The 12,348-nt window shown below is 36.5% G+C and overlaps 1 protein-coding gene across 3 annotated transcripts in view; it reads right to left on the reverse strand.

Annotated features, from left to right (window-relative positions):
* Positions 1–12,348, reverse strand: part of PIGU (phosphatidylinositol glycan anchor biosynthesis class U) — a 125,660-nt gene that overhangs the window by 17,350 nt on the left and 95,962 nt on the right. For all 3 annotated transcript variants that reach the window (XM_051979158.1, XM_051979159.1, XM_051979157.1), the window contains 3 exons: positions 11,948–12,091; positions 8,519–8,643; positions 98–240 (listed from right to left, as the gene is read on the reverse strand). In XM_051979158.1, the coding sequence (XP_051835118.1) occupies positions 98–240; positions 8,519–8,643; positions 11,948–12,091 (412 nt within the window). The remainder of the gene's footprint in view (positions 1–97; positions 241–8,518; positions 8,644–11,947; positions 12,092–12,348) is intronic.

Raw genomic sequence — 12,348 nt, forward strand, 5'->3', positions numbered from 1 at the left:
TCCAAATGTCCTGCCATAGAGCAAGAGGACTATATAGTTGTGAGGTGTTCCCCATAAATTAGAGGCTATCATATACCCTTTTCCCTCCATGACTCACCTGACCAACATTGAATGTCAGTGTGATGGCATAATAGAAATTGGAGTTAGCACTTCCCGCATAAATCCAAAGATGCCATAAAACTGGGAAAAGCAGGGAGCACACAATCATCACACAGGAGAGGAAAAAGATATTCCGAAGAACTGCAAAAATAGACAACAATGAAATTTAGAGTCAAACAACAAATCTTTTGCATGTTCTTTGGAGAAAAGTGGAGAAAAGAAGGAAAATATGCTATCTTATATATCACAAAAGAGAAGCCTCCTTCAGAGATAACCCATACCAACACCCTTGTTTGTGGATAGCTTTCTAAGCTGGTGTCTTCCAATCTGGTAGATGGGTATACTGAAGCTCAGGTAAGAGTCTAGTCACTAAAACTACAGCTGGCAGAGAAAGCACTTACTGTGGACAGTATGTAATTAATAGAAATCTATTGTCCAGAGTAAGGAAGGTCAAACTACATCTAGATTTTTTAAAAAATAGTTCTAAGTCTAAATTTTAGGAAGGACATTCCTTAGTTAGAAGTATATTAAACGAAGATTGAGTGATTTAATTTGGAATGTTTAGCATGATTGAAAACTGTTCAAAATTTGCATAAATCACCTTGTGGATGAGTGAGTCCTCTGCCACTAGAAAGTGTTTAAGGAAAGACTATTTGACATAATAAGTGTTACTAAAATGGATAATTACATCATCTATACTCTAATTTCAGACAGAAGTCTAGATACAGAGGCCCTTTCCTATTATCCTATGATTCGACTTCAAAAAGAATAATTCCTGAAAGCCCTGAGGAGAACAAAATATGACCTTCAGGAATAATTTTTCTTCTGCTAGTTTTGTTTGTCTCTTTACACACACACACACACACACACACACACACACACACACACACACACACACACACCCCTCCCAATTCCCTAATAAGGAGAGATTGTCTTTTGCATCTTTATCCTCAGTACTTAACACAGTCCCTGGCTTAAGTAGGTGCTTATTAAATTATTGAATATTGATTAATTCTATGATTCAGGCCCACCCTTCTCCAAACAAATATTTTATTCTTTCTTAGCTGGTAATTCAACCTTCTCTTGGGACAGCAAGACACATTAATAGCACCCACAGGAATCCTGTGAAAGAGTGAAGCACCCTCTGGCTGCCCTGAATGGGACCTGCCTGTATCAAGTGATATGAGATGAGGGGAATCTCTCTCAACTGTAGGATTCCCAAATCTCGGATGAATGATCTGTATCTCCTACTAGTGCCTCCATGGACAAGCAACACATGATTTTATTGTTCTTTCTTACTCTTTCTTCAGGGCCTGTTCACACAGGGCATCAAGGATAAATTACTGCCAAGCAGCTTGTTGTCTACACTGCTTAAGTGACTGAAATAACATCTTATGATCAATTTTGATGGATATGTTTCTTTTCAACAATGAGGTGATTCAGGCCAATTCCAATAGACTTGTGATAGAGCCATCTGCATCCAGAAAAAGGGCTGTGGGGACTGAATGTGGATCACAATATAGTATTTTCACCTTTATTGTTGTTGTTTGCTTGCCTTGCTTGCTTGTTTTCTCATTTTTTTTTCATTTTTGATTTGTGTGCAGCATGAAAATGTAGAAATAAACACACACACAAATTGTACATGTTTAACATATATTGGATTACTCATTGTGTAAGGGAGGGGATGGGAAAGGGACAGAGAAAAATTTGGAAAAGTGAATGTTGAAAACTATCTTTGCCTATATTTTGAAAATCAAAAGCTATTATGTAAAAAAAAAAAAAATTATCTTCACAGCCCCAGGTATCCAGAGCTATCTCTAATACTATAAAAGTGTTCAGTTCCCTTTATATATTCTGAGCGCTAAAAAGAAACCACTTATCTTATAAAGGTAAGCAAACATTGGTAACTAGAAGAATTGGCATCCAACTAAGAAAGTTGGGATTGCTTTTTAGATGTGGGTGACAGTGATGCAACCTATCATAGCTTTCTGTGAAAAAAGTTTTATGGAGGGGATGGGATACATTTTATAAATGGATCAATGCTCTCACAGAATCTCTTTATAATAGAGATTTGCAGTTTTGTGCATAACTCTCATTGTTGCTCCATTTTGTAAACTAAAACATTCATTTTATTTATTAAGTTAGAAGATTTTCTTTTAATGAAGGGGCTGAACCATATTGTTGAAGTTCAGAAGGAGACCCCAAAAGGTTGGTTGCAACCCAAGGTTGCAGATTGGTGTCCTATCCAAGGTGTCTCAAAAGAATTTGCAGGCTTACCATTCAACATGTAAAAGACTCTTGCCATCTGGGGGAGGGGGTGGAGGGAGGGAGGGGAAAAATCGGAACAGAAGTGAATGCAAGAGATAATGCTGTAAAAAATTACCCTGGCATGCGTTCTATCAATAAAAAATTATTAAAAAATTAAAAAAAAATAATTTGCAGGCTTGAATCCAAATCCAATTCCAGGAGCAAAGTTTATTGTAAGTGTAATGCTAATTAAAGCAGGCTAAGTTCCAAAAGAATTTAGCAAAGAACCAGGAGCAGAGACAGATTTATAGGAAAAAGAGAGATCAGGTGCTTCAAGTCACTGATATGCTAACTTTATGGCTTAGAGGTAGAATTGAGGAGTAGTCTAAAAGGTGGAGTTGAAGAGTGGTTTGGTAAGCACCTCATTATTATCTCAGAAACTTTGTTATTACTAATAGATTATTATCTGACTGCCAGCATTGTTTGTGGAACTAGGCACAGCCAAGGCCCAGTGGCCTCAGGACTACTGCCACTTTTCCCCTAGAAGATGTATCTCATCAATATGATATCTAAAGCCCATTCTTCAACTAATCCTATAATAATGAAGATAAAAGTTCACTGAATTGGATAGATAGGGGTCGAATTATAAAAAGTCTTAAAGGCCTGACCAAGACATCTGGACTTTATTTTGTGAGCCACAGAGAAACAGGAGATCAGGGCTCAAGTCTTGGCTCAACATTTACTAGAGATATATCTATGGACAAATCATTTAACCTTTCTATGCTTCAGTTTTCTCATGTGGAATAACAATGCCAATAGAATTTACTTTCTAGGGTGATCATAGAGAAAATGATTTCTAACCTATAAAGCTCTACAAAAGAGCTATTATTGCTACTGTGTATTTGTTGATTAACTAAATGAAAGAGCCTTTTCCCTTAAAAACAACTTTCCCACAGTCTTTAGATAATCAAGAAGCACCAGAGGGGTCAAGAGCTCCAAGCCAAAGGTTGGAGGTGGAGTATATAAGACATAACACATTCTGACCACTAGATGGTACACAAGAGAATAAAAAGGGTAAAAACTGAATAATGCCTCCTGGACAAAATTAAATAGGCAAAATGGGGTTACTCTTCAGGTATTCGGTGCAAAAAGGCATACATCTTAAGACAAGGCCAACTTAGGAATTTATTTTGCTTGACTGTGCATATCTGTTGCAAAAGCTTAATTTTTCTCTCTCTTTTTTTCAATGGAGATAGACTGTGTGTATGGGGAAGGGGGGGTTAAGAGAGAGGTTACAAAGAGAAAAAAAGATCACTGAAAAATTAAGAAAATTAAATAGAAGAGGTTATGTAGAAGGAGCGTAAAAAAACCTGTACTGGGGTCCTAATTCAATCACTAACTGTAAAATCTGTAAAATGGGGGAAAATATTATATATTACTTGTTTCACAGAAGTGTTATAGGAACAAATATAAACTATTTTTGTTACTGCTATTATTATGAGAAGAACTATTACTACTAATAAAATGAACTGAATGAGAATCAAGGTTAGGAAGCAAAAAAGTGAAAATCAAAACAGGTAGACCTGAAGAAAACATAGGGAAGCTGGATAGTTTTGAAAATTAAGGTTGATGAAATTTGTTGATGAAATTGTGAACGAATTGAACCATTCTGGAGAGCAATTTGGAACTATGCTCAAAAAGTTATCAAACTGTGCATACCCTTTGATCCAGTAGTGTTACTACTGGGTTTATATCCCAAAGAGATCTTAAAGGAAGGAAAGGGACCATTCTGTGCAAAAACGTTTGTGACAGCTCTTTTTGTAATGGCTAGAAACTGGAAACTGAATGGATGCCCATCAATTGGAGAATGGTTAAATAAATTGTGGTATATGAATGTTATGGAATATTATTGTTCTGTAAAAAAGGACCAGCAGGATGATTTCAGGAGGCCTGGAGAGACTTACATGAATTGATGCTAAGTGAAATAAACAGAACCAGGCAACAAGATGATTATACAATGATCAGTTCTGATGGATGTGGCTCTTTTTTTTTTTTTTTTTCTTTTAAATAACTTTTTATTGACCGAACCCATGCCAGGGTAATTTTTTACAACATTATCCCTTGCACTCACTTCTGTTCCGATTTTTCCCCTCCCTCCTTCACCCCCTCCCCCAGATAGCAAGCAGTCCTATATATGTTAAATAGGTTACAGTATATCCTAGATACAATATATGTGTGCAGAACCGAACAATTCTTTTGTTGCACAGGGAGAATTGGATTCAGAAGATATAAATAACCCGGGAAGAAAAACAAAAATGCAAACAGTTTATATTCATTTCCCAGTGTTCTTTCTTTGGATGTAGCTGCTTCTGTCCATCCTTGATCAATTGAAACTGAATTAGATCTCTTTATCAAAGAGATCCACTTCCATCAGAATACATCCTCATACAGTATCATTGTTGAGGTATATAATGATCTCCTGGTTCTGCCCATTTCACTTAGCATCAGTTCATGTAAGTCTCACCAGTTCTCTCTGTATTCATCCTGCTGGTCATTTCTTACAGAACAATAATATTCTATAACGTTCATATACCACAATTTACTCAACCATTCTCCAATTGATAGGCATCCATTCATTTTCCAGCTTCTAGCTGATGTGGCTCTTTTCTACAATGAGATGATTCAAACCAGTTCCAATTATTCAGGAAAAAAGAGAATCAGCTACCCCCAAAGACAGAACTATAGGAAATGAGTGTGGACCACCAACATAGCATTTTCACTCTTTCTTTTGATGTTTGCTTGCATTTTTGTTTTCCTTCTCAGGTTTTTTTCTTTCTTTCTAGATCCGATTTTTCTTGTGCAGCAAGATAACTATACAAATATGTATACATACATTGTATTTAATATATTTAACATGTATTGGACTACCTGACATTTAGGAGAGGGGGTTGGGGGAAGGAGGGGAAAAGTTGGAACAGAAGGTTTTGCAAGGGTCAATGTTGAAAAATTACCCATGCATATGGTTTTGTAAATAAAAAGCTATAATAAAAAAAAGAAAATTAATGTTGAATTTATTATGTAGTTAAAAGGAAAAGGAAAACGTATATAAAATTCAGTTTTCTGCACAATCTTCTTCTGTTTTATTTACAGAAAAGTCAATTTTATTTAATATTTGTTAAGGTCAGAATAAAAAGACATTTAAAAAATATCCTCTGCACCTTATACACATCTTGAAAAACCCAGCTACCTCAATAACTGCCAACAATCAAATCTTTCAGTCAAATTATAAGTTAGGGCAACAAGTCCTTATGTTTTAGTCATTTATTTGCATTTATACAGGGACAGTACATGAGAGATATTTCTCAAATCCTGCTTGACTTTCCTTTTTAAAGAATTTTAAGAGTTGTCATCAAGAGTTAATTTGAATCCAAGTGATGGGGAGAAGCTACAAAGAGGCCAATTTGAGCTGAATATAAATTGCCGAATAATTATAGCTGATACTTTTCACAGGAGGTGTTTTAAATAGCAACAGCATAGACATTTATAGGGGATGCTACAGAAGAAATTTGTGCTTCAGGTAGGAGATGGTCTAAATGATCTCTTAAGAATTCCAATTCAGAGGAGGAACAAATAAATACTAAAGGTTGTTTTTTTAAAACAAAATTTAAAACTATTCCTCAGTTTCAGCTATATGCTATGGGCTTAAACACTTCTAGCAACTTCTAGACAAAAGACAAAACAGCCAATCTAATGCCTCAAAAAAGACAAAGAAGCTATTGGCTGAATGGGTCATGTGATGATATCACAAACATCACATTCCAAGTATGTGTCTTCATACTCCCCCTGGTGCTGAGAAGCTCATAATTACTGTCAGTCCAAACTTTAAAAAAACAAAAACCAAAACAACAACAACAAAAAACCCAAAACCCAGCAACAACAAAAACAAAAACAAAAACAAAATATAGCTCTGAAAGCCGGTGAGATTGTTCATAAGGATCATATGGGCTCCCAGAAAACTCCTCTAACTCTCACAGTGACTAATCACCCTACAAGGCAGAATCTGGTTTTTAATTTTTTTTTTCAGATCCTTAAAAATGTTCATTCCAACATCTCTCCAAATCCTTAGAGCCAGCATCTTTTGAAAGCAGACCTATTCTTGGGAGTGCCATGTAATACAACAGTAGCCTGCACTACAAAGGAAGAAATGCATATGGGTCACCATACATGCATCTTATATATACAATGTGATATTATAGAAAGAGCATCAAAAACCTTTACTGGACTCCTAATTCAACTACTAATTTGTATAACTTTGGAAATTCACTTCCTGTCTCTGAGTCTTAGGGTCTCATTTATAAAATGGGGAAAAATATATATGTATACTACATGTTTCACAGGGGTATTATGAGGACAAATGTAAACTATTTTTGTTGTTATTGTTATTATGAGGATGACAGTTATTACTACAAAGATGAATTGAAGAATGAGAATTAGGGTCAGGAAGCAAAAGAATGAAAATCAAAAGTGTGGAGAGGAGAAGCAAAGAAAATGCTTATTATTTTTGTTTTAAATATAAGAATCAACATGTTTTCCCAAAATGTGAATAGCCAAATTTAGAGACAAAATAAGAAAGAAGGGTGAAAGGGTCCACATTACAAATTGTATTTTACAATATCAAGTGTAGCCTGGGGTCTTTGAAGTCACCCACATACTCTCCAAATGACCAGGCTATTAAAGGGCCACAGGTCAATCCCAAGCTAGTTTGCTTGATGACTCTTACAGATAATCATGAGGAAATTGCAGGGAGGTGATGAGGAACTACCTGAACAGCAAATGCTCTGGCTATAAACCCAGCTTGGTAACTCAGAATACTGCAGGAGCACATGCTGCACCCACTCACACTATTGACTTACTGTTCTTCCTGCTGTTTGGGTGGCAGTCACATTAGTCAGTTTCATGTTTGGAGCTGCTTAGTTTCACTTCCTGCTTGGCATGCGAAGTGCCAGAAGGTTGGTAAATGAAACAACAACAGACACACATCCTCCTAAGAGTTGTTTTCATTCATTACAATAAGGTTTACAGAGGTTGAAAATCTGCTGCCATTTTCCTTTTTAAGACAAATCCCAGCATCCCAAAGGGTTAAGTTGGAAAGGCCCCAGTAGAACAATTAAGTGATTGCCTTACTTTCTATATGGAAGAAACTTCATAGTAGAGACATGCAGAAAGATTCAGGAAACACAGTAAGTTAACGGAAGAACTAGTCTCTTCACTATTCCAAGATTAAACTGCTGGAATCCCTTTTTTGAGGTTGTCTGTCCTCATATTTTGTAGCCAATGAAAACAGCACAATTCTGGTGAATAGGTACTTTGAGCTTAATGTCATTTCCTCATGAGCAGTAATGGCTACAGTCACCTATTTATTTTAATTTTTCTTATTTTATATCCAGAAACATTTTAGTTTCTCCAGTAAGTATGGAAGAGGGGGAAGAGGAGAGCGGGGAAGGATGATGCCTTGTAGCAAGAGTTCCATAATTGGAATCAGGATATGTAAGTCTGAACCTAGATCTGACTTTTAATATGTGACAGTAGGACTTCCTTTCCATATCTGTAAAGTGGGAGAATAATACTTACATTATTGATCTCATAGGACTATTCTGAGAAAGGTCTTCTATAAACTTTAACAAGCTCTCAGGAGTTGTCATTATATATTCCTGTTGAGAGCAGGAAATACTGTGAATTTCTTGAAGGCAGGGATTGTCTAGTGCCTCTTTTTTGCATCCCCTGCTTAGCACAGTGCCTGCTACATAACAGGCACTTAATATATGTTTACGGGTTAATTGCTTGCTTGATTAAAATATATCTTTATAGTTTCTGTGAAATATATGGAGCCATATGCAAACTGTAAAATATAACATAAATGCCATCAACAGTAACTCACTCTACTCATCACCACCACCAATCAAAACACCCACCATGGTATGTGTCACAAAGCAAGTGCTGAATGAATTTCTAATTTCTTTATGGCTTTCATTCATGGGGTGATTTCTAGTTTAAACCCAATAACCACTACCCTCTTCTTTTCATCAAAGAATAGAGTGAACATAAATCTTTCACTGGAGAATTTTAAAAAGATAAATCCAAGAGGTTGTTAAGGAAAAAGGAAGATGCTTACATCTGTACAGATGGCTCCAGACTGGAAGAAAAGCCAAGTACAAGGCAACATCCCCCACTGTGGGGTAGGACTTGAAAATCGAGATAACAGCAATCTGGATGAACATGAAGAACATAGGATGATCCCTAAGATAAAGGAAAGAAACCAAGAAGATAAATTAGGATCTATATAGCAAACACTATGAAGAAGGCATGTTACCAGGTTAGATGTACCCAGGGAAGAATGGTTAACACAACCCTTTTAAACAACCACAGAAACCTGAACAGTCACCACAGACAATGATTCTAAACTTACCTTTTAGGTGGCAGATGGGAAATTAAATGGAGTCAACATTTTTTTTTATTTCTGCCCATAAATGGTCATCTGTGAAGATATCCCTGTTGTTGAGCACATGGATTCAAAGCTTATAAAAGTCAACTCCTTTCTTTACAGCAGTAAACAGGGTAAGAGGAACTCTGAGTTCCAAAGGGGCAGAGTCCAAAAGAGCCCTGGTTTTGGAGTCCTGGCTCCTGTCCCCATCCAATATGACTTCCTTAAGTACAGAGACTACCTCTTGCCTTTCTTTGTATGGACATAACAGGCACTTACCAAATGCTAGCAGACTGATATTTACTACCTGTGTGACTTTGGCAGATTCTATACCCTGCTGAAATTCATCTGGTTCCTAAAATTTACATCATAGGGTGACTATATGGAAAGTAGACTATAAATCTTAAACTATAGAAATGTGAGTTGTTATTAGTATATAACTGAGTTGTTTTCTCAGAAAGGACTGTCAATCATGTCAAACAGTGAAGTTCTTTAAAAGGCAGTAACTACATTTCATCACTCCAGCACCATCATTAGGAGATGATGCAAACAGATCAATCTGTGGTGCTGCCCAAAGTAGTGAGTGAAGGCATTAAGTAGGAACCTTTCTCTCAGGCTCCTTTCTCTGTTCTACCCTGGGAAAATCACTGTCCTTGACTGATTTCCCTTTTTCAATTAAGGATAGCACTACTAGCAATCTGTCTCATAAGGGTGTTCTATAGGACATAATGAATCCTTCCTTGTCAGCAAAGTGATGAAAAGTTGGTCAAATTGGGAACTCATTCAGTGGGTCTTAAATCTTTACATCTGGGGACAAAACAACAAAAATATACATCAGCTTTTCTCTGAAACTCAACTGACCCAACAGTGGAATTACTGTATAAGTTAGCACAGATCCACAGTCTATGAGAAATAATGTGTGGGAACTAGTAAATGGTTTCAAAAATGCAAAACCAACAAAGGATACGTACTATAGATTACTACTTCAGACAACTGGCACCCTCATCAGCTAAAGCATTACTAGAGAAAGGCCAGTGAAAATGTGGTGACAAATAACAATTCACAGCTTCAGAAAATGTTTTGAACCTTTGAATGAGCCTACTAGAAAGACTTCCACTGACAGAAATAAAATGCTACTAGATATGCCACAAATTAATCTGGGAGCAAGATGCAGGAGGGAATGGAAGAAAATGTGAGAAAAATCTGGTATGCCACCTGGAGCATTCAGATGGACCATTTTTTTAAGCAGACCAGAAAGCCTAGATAGATGTCTCAGTATAAGGAAGTAAAGATGCTGGGAGAAGCCAGATGATTCTAAGTGACCTCTGGGGCCCTATGAAGAGGAAATGTCACATGATTACTGTGACACCACCTCACCAGGAGTAATTTTTACTGCTCTTTGCAGCAGAGAGGAAAGCACACAGATTATCATCCCACTCCCACTCAATTCTCTGTAAGGTTCCCTCAGTCCCAATGCTGCTCACAGCCAAGCAAGTTGGACTTCATCAAGAGCTGAGGAGATGGAAAGCAGACTGGACCCATTTCTTTCCTGAATGTGCCATAATAAATGAGGGATTTTTAGAGGCCTAAAACACTAGCAAATTATTTCCCTAAATGGAAACCCACCCACTGTGCTCAGCCAAGTGACATGGAATCTGAATAGGAAGCGAGGTCTTGAAAGGACAGCCTCTCAGGACATTCCTGCTGAATGTATTAGGTGATTTAAGAGAAACTTTACTGTACCTTCTTGTCTTCTTGTCTAGGAAGAAATACTCTTGAATCTTCATAGGAAGTTACCATAATATATTTTTATTTTTTATTATTATTATTTATTTTATTTTATTTTATAATAACTTTATATTGACAGAATCCATGCCAGGGTAATTTTTTTACATTATCCCTTGCACTCGCTTCTGTTCCGATTTTTCCCCTCCCTCCCTCTACCCCCTCCCCTAGATGGCAAGCAGTCCTATATATGTTAGATATGTTGCAGTATATCCTAGATAAAATATATGTTTGCAGAACCGAACCATAATATATTTTTAGCATTTTTAAAGAGCTAGGTCCCTAGGAAATCCCTTAGGTAAAACACAATCTAGCAACAGATAAAATGTAAATAATAGAAAAAGGAAGCTTTCTCATCCTTAGGCTCATATGGAACCTTGAGGAACTCTTACATAAAGAAAAATGTGGCCTAAATCAGATGGGAAGATTATTTTGGTCACTATAACATTGCTTTCCATTGTCACAAACTATGTCTATTATATAGTAACATGGCAACACAAGCACAAAAATACTTTTGGCCAGAACAAGACTACAGATGGCAAGCTTTTCCACTAATGCTTCCTTGTTTCCTATGGAATATACATAGCACCAAAATTCACATTCTTATGTGATTATCTTATGTGAAATTTATTCTTATCATAATCATCTGATACTGGAAGTATGAGCCTGAGTTAGGGCAGTAGCATAGGCATCATGTGAACATCACAAAGGAAGCTCTTTTAGGTTACTCAGGTGGAACCTTAGAGAGACCTGTTGGAAAATGTTATTTTTCAAAAAGTCATTTCCTTCATCTATCTGGCTTATTATAGTTATAGATTATCTGTCACTCTATTAAATAAAGGGTGCTTTTGCACATGCTTAAAAGGAAAGGTAGAACAGTGAAAAGACTTAACTAAAAGAGTCTGGAGACCTGAAAGTTTTGGGTCCTGGCTCTGCCACTTACTCGTTATATTATACAAGTCAAATTCTTGTATGTATCACTCAACCCCTCTGAGAAGTGTCACTTTTGACCTTTAGTTTCCTTAAATAAAAATGGGGATAATTATCTACTTCACAGTATGGTTGAAGAGAAATCAGTTTGTAAAACTTAAAAGCTCTATAGAAATGGGAGTTATTAGTTTTGTTATCAAAGGAAGTGTTTAATAAATAAATTGTCAGACTGGGCATATTTATTTTTCCAATGCTATTAGCATAGAAAATGCCCCAGGTTAAGTTTATAGAAACTTAACTATAGAGCCATAGTTCAGTCTGTTATTATCAAACTTGAAGAGTCAGAGCAGTAGAGAAACCCCAAACATTTATGTGGACAAAGGGCAATTATCCAAAACCACTTACTTCAACTTCACTGCTAAGGGGATGGTGTAGAAGAAGACATTGATCTGAAACACGCAGACAAAGAAGAGGCTGAAGTGTTCAAACATTTCTGCAAAGAAGTACCAGAAGAGACCGATGTTTGGAGTGAGGTCAGGAACAGAAAGTCTATAATTTTTAAAAGATAAAGAACAGTTAGACATTATGTGTGGGTGTTTATATATGTATGTATAGAATCAGTTATAGCTTGTTTTCCCATAGGATTTGAGTATCATTTAAGAACTTCAATCAATGTAATAACCAACCACTATTTCAGAGGACTAATATTCAAACATACTACCCATCTCTTATTAGAGAGCAAGGTGATAGAGACAGGGTGAAGACTGAGGCATACCTTTTTTAGATGTGACCAGTGAAGGAATTTA

The sequence above is a fragment of the Antechinus flavipes genome, chromosome 2 (genome assembly GCF_016432865.1).
Source record: "Antechinus flavipes isolate AdamAnt ecotype Samford, QLD, Australia chromosome 2, AdamAnt_v2, whole genome shotgun sequence".
NCBI classification, from domain to species: Eukaryota; Metazoa; Chordata; class Mammalia; order Dasyuromorphia; family Dasyuridae; genus Antechinus; species Antechinus flavipes.